The 21,948-nt window shown below is 34.8% G+C and overlaps 1 protein-coding gene across 2 annotated transcripts in view; it reads left to right on the top strand.

The window, feature by feature from the left end:
* LOC145242981 (protocadherin-19-like) overlaps nt 1-21,948 on the top strand; it is a 146,940-nt gene that overhangs the window by 96,614 nt on the left and 28,378 nt on the right. The window contains exon 3 of one of the 2 annotated variants that reach the window (XM_080106094.1): nt 11,885-12,011. The exons of the other annotated variant lie outside the window; for it this stretch is intronic. Coding sequence (XP_079962220.1) covers nt 11,885-12,011 — 127 coding nt within the window. The remainder of the gene's footprint in view (nt 1-11,884; nt 12,012-21,948) is intronic. 2 annotated transcript variants of the gene reach the window in all.

Raw genomic sequence — 21,948 nt, 5'->3', positions numbered from 1 at the left:
CTATGTTTTATAACTATATATTTTTTTAGTATCTTAGCTAAAACTGAATTTTTTATTATTATTATTTAATACAACTTTTCGGTTGATATAACTTCTTCATGTTTATCTTGTTGAACTCGAGAATCTGCATGAAATTTTGAATGGAACCATTTATTTCATTCACAGGGGTAACATGCTCTCATTCCATCAACCATGATTGGATAAAAGTCCTAAATCTGCAACGGCCCGTGACGCAGTGGTGAGAGTACTTGGAAAAATTCAGTTGTAAAAGTGACCTTCTCCTGAAGGTTTTAGGTTCAATCCTCAGTATTGACGACCGAAAATACAATTGCAAATTACTTAGGATGACTTACAGAATGAGAGCATGCTGCCCCATGATTTAAATAATGAGTTTGAAATTTTGTGCAGATTTCCGAGTTTGGCATCAAGATTCTTGAGTTCGACAAGATACACCTGAAGAAGGTCAGAGGTTATATTGCCTGAAACGGGAAAATGACATTCAAAGTTAGAACAATAGTTCAAAGAATCCAAATCTATTTGTATATATACTAGCAGAGAGTCCCGGCGTTGCCCGGGATTGAATGATGATTAATGTTTCACACTTCCATATTTTTATTAATCGCCCATTTTTCAATTAAATCCATTAGTTGCCTGCACTAGTTGGAGATCCATCGCGGTGTACTGGGACGAAGCTTCACGTTCCTACCGGGAGTAATTAGTCCACAATACATTGTAATCTACATTGGACTGTAGAGAACCTACTGACGGTTTTATAAAATCATTTTTATATATAATGGCTTGAATTTAAGTTTAAAATGAAAAAGTCAAGTATCATGGTGTAGTTGTGCTTTAGACAGAAACATTCATTTTGAACGCGCCCCTGTCATCTCAAAGAACCTGTGTGGTAATAAAACTTCTCAAATGCAGAGATGTTAGGTTAACTTTGGTCCAAGTCACCTGTTCCTTCTTTCATTGGATTATTTTGATTATCGATTATTCATACTTAATAAAAACATTCCAATACAAAACCTATCTAAGAATATTGACAGGCACATAAATTACCTTCATGTGAAATTTCATAAAAATTGGTCCAGCCGTTTTGGAGTCTATATGGAACGAACTCTATCTTACACGCGCGCGCGCGCACACACACACACACAAAGTCCATTGATAATATAAATCTCATCTGTCTATTTAAATAACTGTATGTATGTCTATATTGCAATCATGCATGCCTAAAACTTTCAACAGAGGCGACAGATTTTCACGAGATCAGTATCGTTTTGAAGCTTGACCCTTCGGACGACAAATATCGAAAAATTGGCTAAAAACATTAATTCCTTCACTCTCAACTGGGCAGTTTTCTACAGAGAGGGGTCACTTTTTTCGCTGATATTTTCAAAAGTCATCCCCTTTTTTTAAATTGACTAGCCTTAATTTAAACATTTGTCACTTCTGGTTTGGCGATGGGCGCAACAGCAAAGAGGTCACGTTTTTTTTATGTTCTTTTCCTCCTTTGCAGTACGGGTTCGAGTCTGCCTGCGTATTACCACTTTTTATTTTATCTATTTATTTTTTTTTTCTCAACACACACCTTCAAACGGAAACGCCGGGCACCCAGGCTAGTTTTTTTATAATAGAGATAATTTTACTTGCCATAAAAATTAGCATATGCATGCCAATTAACTCAGAATGTTTTTGTTATAGAATTACCATTCTTTCTTAAAGACTCGCATGTCATTTATCAAACCAAGGCCAACATATTGGAAATATATGCAAGAATCAGAACACAAGGAATCTTCTAAGAAAAAATGCCAACAAATTAACAAATCCCTGTGTATTGAAAGTTTAAAAATTGGGGCACAAATTTATGCATTGAATTCAAACAATCTTTCCGTAGCAAAATATAATGTAGGTTTTAAATATTTATAATGGATGATATTTTTAAATATTTATAATGGATGATATTTTTTGATTTCGTATTCATTACTTGTAAGAAGTAGTTTTCTAAAGTTTCCGCCATTACCTTGGACATGTATCTAACATTGTCCGGGAACCAACATGTTATATGCAGTTTCAGTTGCAAAGGAGACAAAGAATAGGAAATAACTTCAACTCACTTTTTGCCCCCCCCCCGATTTATTGGAGCGCGGGACCTATGTTTTCAGTGGCAACCATGCGTCCGGACGATTGCCAGATAACCGTCCATTAGTTTTTCCTGAAATTTTGTCACAAATTGTATTTTATTAAATAGATGTGCACAGCAAAAAATTGTTTTTGTGAAAAATCCCGTTGCATCCCCAAGGGCTCAAAAGAGGTCAAAAATAGCCCAAAATGACACTTTTTGCCCCATAGCGTTTAATCAATCGATTAGATTTTCCTGAAACTTGGTCAAAATGTGGAGGCCATTGTTCTTAATATAAATTCAGTATGGGTGACCCTGGCAAAATTCTGGTTCGCATCCTTCTGGGACTTTTAGGGCTAAAAAAATATGCCTTTTTGGAACTGTTTTTTTTTCATATTACTCAAAAACTTGATGCGTATGATTATTTACTTCTATTGTATCAACATTTATTTCCTCATTGTTACGACCGTGACGTCACGCAAGTGATCTGAAACGTTATTCATACCTCTCACGTGATCTCGAACGTACTCTGCGTCTCTCACGTGATCGTTCTCTTTCTCATTTTTATAGTCTTTTTTTTTCTTTACCGGAAACATCATTTCTAATGCATTTGCATATGTGCGTTCACACTATGTTACATTTCTGTTTCCCTTATGTCTATCATAGAGCGTGATGCCATCAGCGAATATACCCATTTTAGCTATTCTTTATTATAGACACGTTTGACACACCGGTTCTCATCAGATCACCAAAGTTAAGCAACAACAAGCCTGGTCAGTACCAGATGGGTGACCATTTGGGACTTCCAGGTGCTGTATGTGCTCTCCACTTATCTCGGCATTTGTTTCCTGGACTTCTCCTTGCCATTGGACTCAGGCAGTGTCGATTCAGGGGAGGTATGGTTGGGGATTGTGCAACCCTCACTTCACAATTACACCTATAGTTGTCCCTACAGGGGGTATCCTTTGTCTTTCGAGACTGAACGGGGGTATCGATATTATAGACTCACATATCCTCTACCAGACCAATGTTCTATAAGCCAACACGCAAATTAGAACACGAGGAAGATTCTAAGAACGATTCCAACAAATCTTCATGCAATAAAATTTTGGGCATTAATTTAATACATTTAACTTAAGCAAACTTTGCTTAACAAAATCAATTATTTTGTAATTTTTGTATATTTTTAAATTTTAATTTTGAATTTGACTTCGTGTTCATTGTTTATATGATCGCAACAAATCTTCTATACCAGAACTGTCGCTCTTGGAACACTGTTCCGCTAGCCTGCTTCCCGGTTGAATACAACATGGCAGCCTTCAAATCCAATGTAAACAAGTTGAGCCGTCCCCATAAATAATCAAATTCTACACAATTTACTCCATTACTACACTGCCATCATACATTCATTAACACTTATCCTCGAGTAGTCTCCGGGCCTTGATAAGTGGTGACTCCCAGGTAAAAAAGAAACAAACTAAATTATGTCACGTGATCTCTTTCAAATTCAAATTTTTTTTTTTTTTGTTGTTTTTTTACTTTTCATGCAGCATTAAAAAAAAACTATCTGCCTTCATTTGCGTTTCTCATATTTTATTAGAATGTAACATAGCCGTTATATATAAAAAAAACAACAAAAAAAAACAGAACAAGAAAAAACTTGACTCGCTTTCTTTTATTAACGTAAGCCTTTATATCCGGTATTTCCAACAACACATTTTTTTTTTCTAAATATTTAAAAAATTTCTCCTTCTCTTGCTGCGTGTGACTTTTTTGTCCCTGATGTGACGTCACCCACGTCTCAACCACCTACCTTTCCAAACACCGGCCACACCTTTCTCTCATGTTTTATTTGGACTTTCCCTGTGAACTTTACCTGCTGCCACAATTGTTCCGGCGTTGTCTGGGTTTAAAGAAAAAAAAAATTACTGTTTTATTTATTTATTTTTTTTTTTTTTTTGCAAAGAAACAACAAAATTTTGTAATCAACTTATTTTGTGGAAAATGAATTTAATATTATTTTCCGTTAATTTATTGATAGCAAAAATAAAAAACTAATAATAATATTGTGTAATGTAGAAACTTCTCGCTAAAACATAAAATGTTTTTTCAATATTTATTTTTGTAGAAGTAAAGATAACTTATCAGTGTTCTACCTTTTTAACTTTCTTTCATGCCCTTCCATTCTCCTTTAAATGGAACATAGTTTTTGAAGTAATGTACAAATTATAATTTTATTCCGAATTCGTTTTTTATCATAGAATAAATTAACTTGATGTCAATAGTTTATGTATACTGCCTTCGCATACACTGCAAACATTATTTATGTAGCTCTGATAAAGTTTGATAAAAACAATTTAATTGAAAATTTAACTAATTTAAGTACCGCTCCAGGAGATATCTCACTACTGATGCAATTCTCTATCTATATAAAAGCCAAATACGTCCAAGAATGGAGTACTGCTGCCACATCTGCGCAGGAGCTGCTAAAAACAGCCTATTCTGCCTTGACAGAGTACAAAATAGACTTTGTAGCTTAGTGGGGGATGCCGTTTTCTCTTCTCTGCAACCTCTTTCCCACAGAAGGGACGTTGCGAGCCTGTCTTTGTTTTATTGTTATTTACATGGCAAGTGCTAGTCTGAGCTCCAATCTCTGCCCCCCCCCCGCCAATCTTTCACGAAAAACACCTGTCTAGCTGAAACCGCTGTAAATAATTTTCCCCACTCTTTATCTGTACCTAAATCAAAACGCAGATTCCATGAACAAAGCTTCTTTCTTAGAAGTGCGTACCTGTGGAACTCTCTTCCTGACCTGACTACAACTTGGATGTCTTCAAGTCCAACATAAACAAATTCCTGATGGACCGCCCCTTAAATAAGACACTTTATCAAATTTCCAATACTAACAATTACTACGATACTATCCCATTGATCACTGTACACACAATAACTCTTATCCCCGAGTGGCTTCCGGGCCTTGATCAGTGATAACCATTATATATATATATATATAATCTATGGTCGGCATGATAAAGGTTAAACAGCTCATACTTTAAAATCTCTGAATTTTTTCTATATAAATAAATCAGTAGATGTATATATGTGTTTGCCTGTAAATATTTAACCAATAAACTCTTAAACTCTTGATAACATAACACTGAAATTAACAGGAAATAGCAGTCATACATCAAAGGTGGTTTATAACGAGTAAAATCTTTGTTTGGATGGATGAATAATACGCACAGAAATATGTTGGTAAATTGAAATGCAGAATGTTCATTTCAACTTGCTGACATATTTGTATTACTTTTGCGCATGCGCAAATTCATATCTTAAATCTTTCTCATCATTCTATCAATAGCTCAAACGGTAGGGAACGCGGCTGGAGCGCTATATGTTTGGGTTTCGATTCTAGCTGATGGCACCCGAGTCATTTTTATAAATCCTTTGAAATCAGTACTATATATTAGGTACAATATAATATTTGTTGTGGTGTTAGTGGTTCGAATAAATGAGGAGAAAGACACAGGAACAATAAAATAAATATGTATTAACAAAAATATATAAAAGTGGTAATCGAACACTATCTTTGCTTATGGCAGGACTACTCTCAGGTAAATCGATTCTACTTCCCCCGGAAGTGACGTCATGGACTAGTTCATTATTCCTGGTAATAGGGGTGCGTCCTCAACAATATTTAATAGAGAATTGGCTTAGTAATAATAAATGCAAAATCGGCATGAATTAAAATACATGGGGAAGACCCCCCACCCCCCACCTGCTAGCATTAAAATACAATTTCAAACTCATAGTCTGTTCGCAATTCACTTAATGTAAATATGTATGCTTAACGAAAACTCTGGCTATTTTTTTTTAGGGGGGGGGTCGATTTAAGGATTGAAGTTTTTCATTTTTAAACTCAAACCTCCACTTTATCTTAAAAGTGTGAAGAATGTCGGTATTTTTCGATGATAGAAAACCAATTAAAATCACGCTTTAGGCAGTTGAGATTAACAGACAGGAAGTTGTTTTAAGGGAATTGACATTTGATTTGCAACTCGGACGATGATGAGGGAAGATATTGTAAAGGGTTTACCATTTAAGAAGTAAGTTCTGTTTTCTTTATTAATGTACAATATTTAAAATAAAACATGAAAGTTTATATATATATATATATATATATATATATATATATATATATATATATATATATACTAGCAGATCGCCCGGCGTTGCCCGGTCATAAAATACGCATAAATATTATATTTTAATTCCTGTAGATTCATTATTCCTCCCCCCCCCCGACAAAAGGAGGATGAACCTGTAAATTCACCCTTGTCCGCTCGTCCGTCCGCACTTTTCTTAACAACTACGCCTTGGAAATTTTTAAAATTTTGCACTGACATAAAACATGATATGAGTAAAAAAAAAAAGTAACAGAACGGATTTTCCGGGAAAACTCCGGTTTCCGCCTTAGGGGTGCCTTTCGGGTTAAAATGGCTAAAATTAATACTTTTGTGCTTATAAAAAAAAATAAATAAATTGGTGCATTGAATTTTTATAAAACTTTCTGAATACTTTGCGATAACTCTTGGGTGTGCCCCAGGGGCTCTTTTAGAGCTAATAAAAACACTCCATTTTTGGGACTATTTTACCATATTTGTCCAAAATTTTCTGTGTATGTCTATTTAGCAATTTTGCATGGTGCTGGACTCAAATTTAAATATGTTAAGGCCTTAGAGACTTTTGGGGCTAAATGGAGGGGGGGGCAAATGCTGAACTTAGTCATTTTTTATGCCTCGTTCACTGTGCATTCACGGGGGACCATGCATGCTTCACTTGTTTTTTTTATTATTATTATGGATTTTATTATTATTATGGATCCAATTATTGATTATTATCCAATATATAGTAAGGATTTCAAAAGTTATACAAAAATATGACTTTGGCTAAAATCGAAACCTAAACGTTTAGCACTCCAGCCTTAGTCGTTAATTATCTCTCCAGTGTCGTTACTGTCTGAACTACCGGCAAATGAATATGAAATGTCAGAAATTAAACGGTTTGAATGTTTAATTTTGAGCATGCGCAAAAGTAAAAGCAATAATAATATTTTATTCTACTTACCAACTTAAATGTTTTTTTTCATCCCATAACCAAATCAAAAGTGTTCTCGAGGTCTAAATACCCTGTATATCAAGTTTCAAGTCTGTAGACGAAATATTCAGAGAGAAATTTGGTAGAGACATTTCGCACACACAGAGACAAGTTCTCTTTTATATATACTCTAGAAGATGTACTCGGCATTGCCTGGTATTAAACGTAACGCTAATTTCCTTAAAAAAAAAAATGAAGTAAAAAATAAAAAAACGGAAAAAAACTAAGACATGTGCATGCGAGTATTACGTTTTTTCTAAACAGTTCACTTCTTTAAGTAAAAAAATAATACTCGAGCTGAGATCGAAACCAAAACCTAAAAACAGTGAGTCAAGTACGATAACCATTAGATCAGCTTGACACAATCTTTAAAAAATGTTTCCAAACCTCGTGAAAAAGTTGACAAACAGATAAAAATCCTTACTAATTTTTTAATTATAACTCCTTTACAACTCTTTTTTCCGGATAAAAATCGATTAAAAAACTTTCGCATGTCTGAATACCCTATATACCAAATTTCAAGTCTGTAGATAAAAAATTAGTTGAGTATATAGATTGCGAAGTGTCCTCACTTTATATAGATTCAGATTTACAATACTTATTCCAAATGTGTTTTAACCATTTCTCAATGCTAACAAAAAAAAAAAAAAACAGAAACAAGATCAAAGCGTAGTATCTGTTTTGATGCTACACTTCATTTTTTGGTCTTGGTTAATGGAGAAGAACTCCTTCATGATACATTTTTTATTGTTGTTACTAACCAGAGTGCCCCTTTTGGGGGAGACCCCCACCCACCCACACATAAGCACATTAAAAACCGACCTCATGTCTAACTCGGCCCTCATGGGCAGGCAAGTAAAAAAAAAAAAAAAAAAAAAAAAAACAGAAACAAGTGAAAAAAACACGTGATTTCGACAAAGTGAAAGACTTAATAAAAGACATCGTTATGTTATCATAACAGACTCTTTTTTGTTTTCCCTTCTTTTGATTTTCTTCCCTTCAACTCCCTCTCCCTCTCCCTCTCCCTACTCACGTTTGCTCTTTTTTGTCTTAGTCTTCTTTCCGGTTATGTCTTTTTGAATTCTACCATCTAAAACATTGATTTTCGCGTCCAAATATCTCAGGATACATTGTGATGTCATAATAGAATCTCTCACTATCATTTCACTCTTCCTCGTGCTCTTTTTTCTCGCTCCCTTTTTTCATTATTTTTTGCAGGGACACTTTGATGATCACCTCATTAGTAGTAGGTGCGATCTATCATTCAAATATGACATTATTGGTGTCATGAATGCATGCAGCGAGGTGCATATTGCAGTGAGGGGGGTGTTTGACAGGACGGGATAGAGGATTGTATTTTCTTTTTAAATAAATAGAAAAAAGGGGTTTTAATATGAATATAAATACACTAAAATATATATATCTATAATATAAAGCTGAATGTGTGTGTGTTTGTGTGTGTGTGTGTGTGTGTGTGTGTATGTGGTTACGAATAGGCTCCTATATGGTTGACTATTTAAAAAAAACTGATTACATATAATGATAGAAGATGTATCGAGACACAGGAATGGGTATGTTTGATCTGGCAGAACGGTGGTTCATTAAAATTGTGGGGTCTGCGTTCGCGCCTGTTCCACAAAGTATGGAAATAAAAAATTTAAAATTAAAACAAAAACGTTTAAAAGTTTTTTTGATATAGATGTACATAAGAATACTTTTATAAGTATGTTTTAACTTAAATAGGGATGGTATAATAAAATTGTGGGGTCTGTGTTCGCGCCTGGCCTCCATAGAATGGAAATAGGCACAAACTTTAATAAAGACTTTTCATATCTATCTGCGTAAGTATACTTTGATAATTATGTTTCAGTTTGAAGAAATATTGTATAATAAAATCATGGGGTGTTCGTTCGCGCCTGACCGCCATAGAATGGAAATATGTCACAAAGTTTAACAAGGTTTTTTAATATAGATCCACAGAATATTGTGATAAGTGTTTCAGTGTGAACAGGTATGGTATAATAAATTATGGGGTGTATCTATTTTATTTTTACTTTCATCATATTTTGCTTTGGTTTTGATACCCCCAAATTCGAAGCTATCTCTTTACAACCCTTCCTTTTCATAACCTATCATACTTTCATAAATCAGAGTCCATTTTCAGAAGGCTGTTTTTGAACCCAGTCAACGACGGGTACTTTTGCTAGTATATATATATATATATATATATATATATATATATATATATATATTATATACATAACCATCTTTCATCCATTTTTTTAAAGATGGAATCGCTTGATCGTCGTAGACAAGATTCAAGCAAGGGCGCAAGATTAACAGGGTTTTATGATTATATATATATACTAGAGAGCCGATCGGCGTAGCCGATCGTATAATATGCTAAAATTTTAATTAATACAGAAACTGAGACATGTCCATGCTAATATTATGTTTTTTTCTGAACCATTCACTTCTTGTAAGCAAAAAAAAAAAAAAAATAAATAAAATAAAAATAAAAACAAATCCTCGAGCTGTGATCGAAACCAAAAACCTGAAGACAGTGAGTCAAGTACAATAACCATTAGACCAGCGTGACACGATATTTAACAGTAGTTTTCAAACTACTTATTCTTAATATAAGTTATCTGTAATGTGACCTATTCAAGCATGCGCATTCGTAAAACAGTTAGCAAACAGATAAAAATCCGATGACTCCCGCGTACCAATTTTTCAATTTTGACCCCTTAGTAGCCCTTTTTCCGGATGAAAACGGATTAAAAAAATTTCCACGTGTGTGAATATCCTATACAGCAAATTTCATGTCTTCGTTGAATATATACGATGTGAATTGTCCTCACACACACACACTTTTATAGATATATATAAAACCATAATCTGGTGCTGCCAGATCAGGCTGTCTGAAGATATTGGCTTTCTGAGACGAAATGTACCTAAAATTGATGTTTCTTTTTTGTTTTTCTACTTCTCCTTGCAAAACTTAATCATGTTCTGCAAAACCAAAAAACAAAAACAACCCATCTTTTCCCCCTTTTCCTTCTTCCCATTCCCCATTTTTCTTTCTATCTCACTCACTTCCTGACTGGTTGGTCCTGGATATGACCTTAAACTATATCCAGTGGTGAGGCCCCACCTTGCGGGCTTTGGATGGGGTGTGTGGAGCCACCCTTTAATTGCAATTGCTCCCAGGTCCACTCTGACCTGGAGTGGTAGTACCTGTTAGGGTCCCAACTATAGATTAAATAGAATCTGACGTAATATATATATATATATATATATATATATATATATATATATATATATATATATATACTCCATTAAAAATCGTTCCTCAAAATAATTAGATTCGGCATTAAATAACCTGAAAAAGGTTGATATGCCGTAAAACAAAAACAACCAACCAACCAATCCTGACTGGTTTCCTAACTTAAAATGTACCAAACATTAATACTGTAACCCTTTGACCTCTCCCATTGCAAAACTCAATCATGTTTTGCAGGGCCGGGAACAAAAACGATAAAATCCACTATAAAACACCCAAACCAAACACTACAAACTAGCGATTGAAGATTCAAAGAGCTTGAAGAATTAAAAAAAAAAAACTACAAAATAACTGGATGCAACGTGAATACTATTTAAAAAAATAACAGCATTTAGCATTAAATAACCCGAAAAGATTTGATATGCCGTAAAACAACCAAACCAAACGCCACAAATAAATATTTGAACATCTAAAGAACTTGAAGGATAAAAACTATTTTCAAAATAACTGCACTCGGCATTAAATAACCCGAAAAGGATTGATATGTCGTAAAACAAAACAACCAAAATGATATAACGCCATAGAAAGCAAAAAAAAAAAAAAAAAAAAATTGTGTGTGATTATCTCGTACATTGTTTGTAGTTATCGTTTCTTATTTGCTTTATCACGTTTTTTGTTTGTGTTTGTCTTTCCCTTGGTATTCTTGCGATTATTTCCATCTCTCTTGAATCGAGAGTATCACTATTATTATTATTATTGCAGTTTCTATTGGCGATGAAAGTGAGATGGTTGGGGTGACGGAAAGAATGAATGAAAAACAAATATAGATGGAAAGAAACCAAGCGTATTCACCCCCCCCCCCCGCCACCGAAATGTTTGACTTAAGCCGTTGAAAAACTAATTCCAGATAATGTTAGCGGCTGAAAAGGACTGAAAGAGTATTTCCCATAGAGTTACATTCTCAATATGGTGTCTTGAGGCACAGATTAACAAACGGAAGATTACAGGGTTGAGGGGGGGGGGTAGTGGAAAAATTGGAGATATTGAGTTGAAAAAGAAAGAGTAAAAGAAAACTACCACGACCACCAGCCGGGCTATCAACGTCACCATTAGTGCCAACGGGTGAATTGTCTGCTTAGCTTGCTGCTAGAAGTTAATTCCTTGTTTCGGCCAAGTGGGTATTCACTAAGTCTCTCTAGACTTACACGTCTTACTGTGCCAGCAAATCCTGCGATTTGCTTAATGGCGCAAGTTTTGGCCCCCAATTTTTATCGGCAAATTTGTCCTCTTGTTATTTTTATTTCTTCTGCCATTAACAGGAGATTGGAGGCAAGTCTTGTGGCCGAGACAATGGACACAAACAGTTTATGAGCCCCGACTGCCACAGTGAGAGGGAAGATGAAGGCTTAAGCGGGGGAGATGCTGGACACGGTCAAGACAGACAAGGTGAGTGTCATATCTAAACAGATTTCTCACCATTGTCTTCGTACTTAAAATCTAAGAACTTTTCATCTGACGAGCTCTTGGTTATTTATAACTACAGATCGAGACATTTTCATGCCAGTGTAGTGAAGCCTGTTATATATATGTATAATACATATTAATATTAATAGCTCTATTTACTATTCAGCACTATTTTATTATCTTGGTAAAAATTCTCTGAATTTTAACATAGGTATACATTCTTAATCTGGACCACTATATATATATATATATATATATATATATATATATATATATATATATATATATATATATATACATATTCCAGGTAAAGATACTCATAAGTGAAAAAAACATTGAATTTAACAAGATTGTTGGTAGTGCTCAGTAAAGAAGAGAAAATATTATTTCATTCAATATAAGTAAAGAAAATTACCATATGTCGCTACAATAAACTTACTGTTTCAATCTAAAAAGATTTCATCAGGCGACAGAAGCCTATGTCCTCCATAATGGACAGTCTTTCTTTTGATTGTTCTTCATGAAGAAGAGAGGCTTCTGTCGCTTGATGAAATAGTTTTAAATTGAAATAGTAAATTTATTGTAGTGACTTATAATAATTTTGTATACCTAAATTAAAAAAAGTAATATATATGTATGATAGAGATGAGGTGGTGGCTGTGCACGGACGTCAAGAGTGAACTTTGTAACTCATATCTCTGTTACCACTCTGAAATCGACGCCCCCATCTCCTAACTACGCTGACATCAACTTCATCAGCTTTGTAAATGTTGAATAGACGCTGCTGAATGTTGATCGGTTCAATTTTCTTCTCTATGGAGGAATTCAATGACGCATCTCTGCTTCTAACACACGTCCATGACAAGAGTTGCTTTCTTATCGACTCCCACTGTCAACATCTGCAACAGAGAAATTAAACTTTCAGGTTATGAATACATTGTTATTTATATTATTCAAACTGATATATTTTATTTTGGTTGTTACTAGTGTTGGGACGATGATTTGGAATGGGAACTGGTAAAATCGGAACATTTAGGGTATTGGAATTGGTATCAGATTCAGACAACTTTGTGCATATTTCCGATGCCAAAACGATTATTTTGTCTTTTTTATTTGAATGTGATTAAAACAAAATTTTCCATTGTTGGTAATAATTATAAAATAATAAATATTTATTGATTTTTAATGATTAGTAAAGCTAAAATCGATAGATGATCTATTGGAATTATTAAAGAGTCACTAACGGGGTGCCCTGTGATTGGATGAAAAAACAACCAATCACAGACCTCCCTTTTTAGATTCCTCCCAACCCTTCGAGAGCGGTTATTTCGAATTATCTTCCTCTTTTGCTAGTTGAAGCCCTGAAGACAACACGTGTTTTTCAGCCTTCTCCGCCATTCATACCGGACACGTAGAAGTTTCAACAGCAATCGCAGCACCAAGGAATTCAAGGCTGCCTTTTTCTTTTTTTTTTTTTTTTTTTTTTTTAACCTCAACCCAGCCAAACTCCACAGGAAACAAACAACGTTAAAAGGACGAACAATAGATAAGTTCCGTAAAGCGACTGCTTTTGCAAAGAAACACACTTTCTTCCTTCTCTTTCTTATTAATACAAATCTTTTTATAACAACTTCACTTGTGTTGTTTCTTCCTTCTTGTCGACGTCACATTATTTTTGTTACCGTCTATAGTTTGGGAAAATCCCAATAGATCCACCACAAGTGTATTTTTTTTTTCTTTAGGAAAATACCTCCACATTGAGCATGCGTTTTTATGGGAATCGTAGAGAAAAATAACAATAAATATTTAGAGATTTATAAAGAATCGAAATCTGTAATTTACTACGGAATCTGGAATTGTATGAGAATAATATTGTATTGTATCGGAAAAATATTAAAATCGTCGAATCACTTTTCAGTCGTTTTTATTTTTTTCATTCGACAGCTACTACTAACTTTCTTGAAATTTCAAACAAAACTTTGATGTTTTACCCAAGAGAGTAAGTGCAAAAAAGTTTATAGGCTGTAATAATAATAATGAAAGGAAAGATGATGGTTTAAGAGACGAATTGGATGTCATACCTAAACAATTTTTAATCTTATCATAAAAAACATTTCAACGTTTCTGTTTGTACTTGACGATATTTCTGCTATCATGTATCATTATATTTGTTACATTGGCTTCCAAATTATCCAGAGTGATCTCCCTTGGATCATATTTGAGTTATCTTCTGGAAACCATACGAGTCAAATAAAGAATTCACTCTGCTGTGCCGGAAATAAAAAAAAAATAAATAAATAAAAAATATACATAACTCCACACAAAATACAGAACCAGACATTCTTGTCTTTTTGGCTTAGGCGTCAAATTAATCAGATGTGCTTTGACTGGCTCTTTATCTTTGCATAAACATTCTTCGTAGCAACCGTATAGGATTTGAGAAGATGACAATAAATTCAACCAAATTCACTTACTCATATCTATCCCCTATGACCCTGGAAACACGTGTTTTTTTTTTTTATCTTTTGTGTTGGAATATTAATGCATTCTTTCACTTCGTAATAACATCTTTTCTTTCCAAGTCTTTATGTGTGCTGTTCCACATATCTTTCTCATTACAGTTCTGAATTTTTTAGATAAGGTATGAATGTTTGTATTATTTAGATTAATGGGGCAATTGTTCTCATCTTGAGTGTTATCTGCACAACGTTTCGGTCGATGTAACCTCCGATCTTCGTCAGGTGTAAAAAAAAAAAAAAAAAAAAAAAAAAAAGAAACATAGCGATTTTTACATCTGACAAAGGTCAAAGGTTACATCGACCGAAACGTTGTGCATATAAGTCAAGATGAGATTAATCTAAACAAATATCCTTCTCACGTTTTCCATAACCGTCTATATATAAGAATAAATTTGTATTTTTAGGCAACATCCTTTCATTAATGCAGGTTTGATTCAATAGACATGAAAAGATTCTATTTCCTTTTCTGATGCCTTCTTTCCATATTTGCAAAACTTTCGACTTGCATACGCCATCATCAGACAATGTTGGTACAAACATATTTTCAAGTTTAACAAGATTTTGTATACACTGAAACATAGCATCAGACCGCTGGTCCACCAGTGAGAAAGATGGGAACTAGAAGCTTTCTCTTCAATCAAACTTGCATTAGAGAGAATAAATGTATACATACAGGCTGTTCCAAAAGTCTTGGCACATTTTGACATTGAATATCTCGAAAACTATTAAGGATATAAAAACGTATTTGGTATATTCAGAAAGCTTGTAAACTCAAGATTTTCATGGAATGTTTAAAAATGTTAAATGTGAACACCATTGGGTCAGGCGACACACATCAAGGTGAGAGTCTAATTCTTGCCAAATGTATACAGCATTGTGTTATCAATGGTTGCAACAGCTTCTGTTATTCAGGCCTTCAGCTCATCCACCTCTTTTGGAATGGAAGACACATAGACCAGTCCATTCACAAAAAAAAAAAAAAAAAAATCGCAGGGTGTGAGATCTGCAGATCTGGGAGGCACGTTGAGCAAGTGTCTATGGTTTAGTTTTTGCAAATTCAAGCACGTAAAACGCCTTTTCTGGTTGAGTGAACGCCATTACTGGATCTGAAATGAAATGAAATAAAACAAAATCAATAGGAAAATTACAAAAAAACTTAATGCATTTAACTTTAAAATGGCGCCACTTTCATCTTGATACCATTCATAGTTAAGCAGATATGAGGACTTGAAATGTGTCCTGGACTTTTGGTTGGTTGGTTGGTTGTTTTACGGCATATCCACCCTTTTCAGGTTATTTAATGCCGAATCCAGTGATTTTGAAGAAAAATTTTAATAGAATATATATTTGTTTTGTTTTGTTTTTTTTTTTGCTTTTTTTCAAGTCGGTTTCTATTCAACCCGTACTTAGGATCCTAACAGATATTACCACTCTGGGTCAAAGTGAACCTGGGAGCAATGGCAATTAAAGGGTGGCAACATACTTCCCAAAGCCCGCAAGCTAGGGCCTCACCATCAGATATAGTTTAAGGTCATATCCAGGACCTGGACTTTTTGAACACCGTATATATATATATATATATATATATATATATATATATATATATATATATATATATATATATATTTTGTGACATGATCTTTAAATTGGATTTTGTATTTAAATCAAAATTTAAATATTTAATTTTAGGCTGACGAGATATATCGTTTTTTTGTTGTTTTTATATTTTGTCGCCGAGGTAAAATAAACATGATTCCCACAAGATAGGCTAATATAGTAGTTGTTTTGAGCTGAGCGAAGGTCTACTAATGTACTCTCCCCTTTAAAACCTGCAGAGACCTTACCGACTAGAGATTTCGTCAAGTCTATTTTTAGACCGGATTGTGAAGTAGAGAGGAAGAGAGGGATCAGAAGTGGTATCGCTTCCCCTTTCCCTTTCAAACTGGACACTAGTGAAAATCGCTCTTTTCGGTTTGGGTCACCGATATGTTTAGAGGTCTCTCTCCTCGTGGGAGGAGGGTGGGGGTGACTTCTTCCCCTCATGCGAAAAGGAGATACGGATACACGAAACGTGAACGACGCGACCCTCTTCTCCAGTCATGCAAGAGAATGCGATTAATTTACTTTCTCACAAAAGAGACGACTTTCCCCTATCATGTGAAGGAGATGCGGATATACTGACACGGACGATGTGATCCATTATCCCTCACAAAAGAGACAGATATATAAAGTGCGAGCAAGAAAAGAGAACACGTGAATTTGCTGTCCGAACTTTTTCCCCGCCAAAGGAAATATCTTGGATTAACTGTGTCGTTGACGAGTTGTGAAACACACCAGCAAAAGAAACGAAAAAAAGGAAATACAAAAGAGACCTGTAAGTACAAAGACTTTGATTATCCCCCCCCCAAAAGACTTTCGCTCATTTCAATACGCGTAGCTATACTTCAGATTCCATAACTTTGAATACATTTCTTTTTCTTTCGTTAAACTCTTCCTTTTTTTCTTGAATAAATCTATTTTTGTATCATTTGGAAAAGTGTCTGTTATCTCGTTATTTCATCGCATTTTTATTGTGTCCGTCCTTGTGTTTCTATCCATTTAAAAAATTTTTTTTTTTTTGCTGTGTCACATATGCGATGAAGAGAAAAATACTTGGGCTTTTGCATTCCTGTAAATTCCCTTATACCCCCCCCCTTTTGGCAACGTGTTATAAAGGTAAACGATGTTTGTTTTATTATTAAGTTTCCGTTCATACTCCTATGTTATACATTGCCTTACCACACCTTTTATCGCGTATGTAACAATATATATATACATACTAACACACCACGCGGTTGTAAAATATGCTTAAATTTGATATTTTAATTTATACAGATTTTGTATCTATCATTATAGGGTCAATTCTTTATTGATCGTTATATTGTATGAAATATATAGTGATTTACAACGTTTTAAAAATATGATTCCGGTGCCATCAGCTATAATCGAAAACAAAACATTGAGCTCTCCAGCATTATTCATAACCACTTGAGCTTATGATAAATATTAAAACTTTGAAAATTAACCGACTTTAACATATAAATGTATATTTGCACATGTGTAGAGAAGCACTTTAAGTCAGTTTATGCCTGCCAAGTTCGAATTTTTCAATTAGCAGTTATTTTTATCAGTTAAAACCCAAATTGAATTGATTCCACAGATCAGAATACCCTATATATCAAGTTGCTGCAAGTCTGTAGACCAAAAATTGACTTATATAGGCAGAAGTCGCACATCATCATTAGGCATAGGGATTTGCATCAACAAGTTTTACTAATAACTGTTGGTGCTTTATTATTTGCCAGATATATTGTTTTTTATATACAATACTAGCAGCTCAGCCCGGCTTTGCTCGGGCCCTATGTACTGTTCATAACTTTATATACATATGTATATATTAAAAAGTGTGAATATGTACGGTAATGCTTTTCTATATACCTTAACTTAAATTTCCTTAACTACCATAAAAACTTTGACTCCCATTATGACCCCTTAAACTTTTATTGTTTGGGGCTCAAATCAAATTATTAAGTTAGATCCATGTCCAAGGAACCTATATCTAAAATTTGAAGTGTTTAGACCCAAAATTGTCGGAGGAGTTTGGTAGAGTTCTCAAAGGTCAAATCGTTGAACTTTGACCCCTTAACAGCCAAATTTCTGGCCGAAATTGGATTACAAAGATTTTCCTAAATCCCAGTACCCTGTATATCAAATTTCGAGTCTGTAGACTGAAAATTGACAGAGTTATTGTGTAGGGAAATGTACACAGACGCACACAGACAGACAGACACTTTCACTTTAATAGATATATAGATTGTTAAAGCAGTATTTATATCTCTTAGTTCTTTCTTTAAAGGTAATGTACCCATACCTATGTAAAGTTTATACAGGGTGAAACTTTAAAAGTGTCGCCCTAAAGAAAACAACACTACATCTTTATTTTAAAATTTGAAAAAAATCAATTCAGGTAATTTGATTATGTAGTAGAGCTGACATCTATTTAATGTAGCTGCCTTGATACGGGTTCGGAACTGAGAGTATGCCTTTTCCACAAGTGCCAGCAGGAGTTCTGCAAATACTCTGCAGATGGTGGCGATCAAGCTGGTTTTTGGTGTTGTGGGAGGTCATGTTGATGATGTTCTCAACGTATGAGCAAACGAAGTAGTCCAGCAGATTCAGATTGGGGGAAGAGAGGCGGGGTCAGTAAAAGAAGGATACAAAGTTGTAGCACTCTTTCTGATACAAGCCTGGGTATCTTTGGACTTGTGGGCCAGTGCTGAGTCCTGCTGCCACACCCAGGATCTGCCAACGGCCACCTGATTACACCACGGGATTACCACACTTTAGCACATCCAGGTACATTTTGGTGTTGACTTTCAAGTCGACTTTGAAGATGTGAGGTGGCATGATGTGGCCCTCACTTGAAACTACACCGAAGATCATAACCGTAGTTGGAAACTTTGTTTTCATCAACCAGGACATGTCCCGGTTATTCGTGGCTATCTAGCGATGCATTTTGAGGATGCTGACAATGATGATGTTGTCATAACTTGGATTGGTAGAGAGATGTACAGTGGCACAACATTATCACTTTCAGACATGATAGAAGGCTCCTATTGCTCTTGGGATTTGTACACAACTAGCCAACTAGTAGATGGTCTGGAACAAAAAAGAAAACCGATTTTCAACAAACGGAAATGGAATCATGTCGTCTTTTCAAGGGCGACGATTTTATCATCCCACCCTGTATTCCATTGGATCTTCTAGTTGTAATGAAAGCTAGTTAGACTATAGAAGATTATAAAGATTTTTGTTGTAGTGGACAAGTTATTTCATTATTATTCGGTATTCTAAACTTTAACTAGCAGGGAGACCCGATGTTGCCTGAGCTTGAATGGTAATCAACGAATGTTTCACATATATATATTATTCCTTAATTGGAATTCATTTTTTTGAGATGAGCATTATGTATAAATTTATTTTTATTTCGGACTACTATTCTCATCTTTATTAGTTGTTGTTTTTGATCTTTTTATTGGTTTTGGGGGCCCGTGGCACAGTTGATAGAGACGTTGAAGCTCTACAGTTCCAGATGAGCATTGTCTGAAGATAGCGGTTTCAATTCTACCCAAAGTGTGCCAGAGGTTAATTGGCCAAAAATGTGGTGATACGACAACAACTACGGATGGCAGTGATGGCTGAGAATGCAGTTAGGAGAGTCGAAGTTCCTATCCGTCGCGGTTACCACCTGACAAAGGCCAGAGGAATAGTTGGCCGAAACGATGGGAAATAAACAAAACCAATAAAAAGATCAAAAACAACAACTAATAAAGATGAGAATAGTAGTCCGAAATAAAAATAAATTAATGAATATTTCACACTCCCATATTTTTATTGTCATCGGAATCGGTGAAATCGTAATTTTTTAATCAAATCAATTGATTGCTTGCACTAGTTGCGAACCCATCACAGTGCACCAAGAGAAGCTGCACATGCCTCTCGCCGTGATTTAGTTCACAATACGTTGTAATCTACATTGCACTGTAGAGAATCTTCTGTTCATTTAAAAAAAAATATTTTTATATATAATGGCTTGAATTAAAGTTTAAAATACAGAAATCAAGTGTCATGGGTCAGTTGTGTTCTAAACAGAAACATTAATTTCAAACGCGCTCCTGTGTTATCAAAGAACCTACTGTGGATTTTATAACATTACTAGCGGGGGGTACCCGGCATGGCCCGGGTGTTTGTAGGTGTGTGGTGGTGGTGGTGGTGGTGGGTGATCAAAACAACCCTGTTTAAAAAAAAAACGTTGGCCGGGTGTTTGGTGGTGTAAAAGCAAAAAAAGTTTTAGTAGGAAAGTAGGCTTGAACCCCGAACCTTTGACGTGGGGATGGAAACGAAATGAGAAAAAAACCCTGGGACCTAACGATCTCGGCCACGAAAGATGAGGAATGAAAAGCATCTTAATTTAACGTTTATAAAATGAAATTAACTGGTGCGAGAAACTTAAGTCGCGTGATGTTTGACCTTGAAACATGACGCGGCTGAAAGCCAGTTTTTGCTTGTTTTATACTGAAAAGCGAAAGATACACAAGACGCTCTAAAAATCTGGAAAAAATAGCATGTGAAAGTCGGGCAAATTAAATAGACAGGTGACCCCCGTTCGTAACTCTTAGATATTATCATTTAGACGTGATATAAAAAGTTTTAAGAAGTAATGAGGCGACCGAGAAGACCAGCAAAAAAAGCCTTAAAGTTTAAAATACAGAAATCAAGTGTCATGGGTCACAAAAAGCGAACATACATACATACATACATACATACATACATACACACATTTTCGCTTTTATATTTATAGATCTTTGCATAATGGCTTGAATAAAAGCATAAAATACAAAAGTCGAGTATCATGGTCTAACTGTGCTCTAAAAAAGCATTCATTTCTTATAAAAGAATCTAAAGTTGATTTTATAGGCTGGGCACTTGTGATAGTAGGCTATTGTATAAGGTGTTATTTTTGGTCACAATCAGACTTCCTTCTTGAATCAGATTTTTTCGATTATCTAAAAACACCCCCAGACACATCAAGTACATTTGTGTGAAATTTCCAAAGAATTGGGCCAGCCGTTTGGAGTGCATAACAAACGAATTCACACACACATGGCATTCTATAATATAAATCTCACCTATCTGTTTAAATGTATGTATGTATGTCTAAAACTTTCGACAAAGGCGACAGATTTTCACATGATCAGTATCGATTTGAAGCTCGATTCTTCGAACGACAAATATAAAAAAAATTGGCCCAAAACAATGATTCCTTCGCCTTCAACTGGGCACTTTTCTACAAGGAGGGAGTCGCTTTTTTCTCCGATATTTTCGAAAGTCTTCCCCTTTTTTCGATTGATTAACCTTAATTTAAACCTTTGCCACTTCCGGTTTTGCGATGGACGCAACGGCAAAGATGTCACTCTTTTTTTTTCCTTTTTTTTTTCACGTTCTTTTTCTCCTTCATGGCACGAATCTGCCTGCCTACTACCACTTTCATACACCTCCAAACACCCGGGTGACGCTGGGTACCCATACTAGTTTATATATAAATAGGTTATACTTGATGAATTAAATTATTGTTAATGATATTGTTCCTTCCTTTTTAGTGTTTTATCATGTATATGAAAATTTTCCCAAGTTATCGCCACAAATGTAATTTAATTTGAGGTATTTCTATTGAAAGTGTTATAGAAGATATTACTGGGTGGAAAATGAAGGCTGGTTAAATAAATTCCTGAGAAATTTTAACCTTAACTGAAGGTTTTAATGAGATAATTCTCATTTTCCTTTTCTTCTAGATCTATTTT

Source organism: Euprymna scolopes, chromosome 21, assembly GCF_053919585.1.
Source record: "Euprymna scolopes isolate OS-2025 chromosome 21, ASM5391958v1, whole genome shotgun sequence".
In the NCBI taxonomy this organism is placed as follows: domain Eukaryota; kingdom Metazoa; phylum Mollusca; class Cephalopoda; order Sepiida; family Sepiolidae; genus Euprymna; species Euprymna scolopes.
This window is presented reverse-complemented; position numbering and strand designations above follow the sequence as displayed.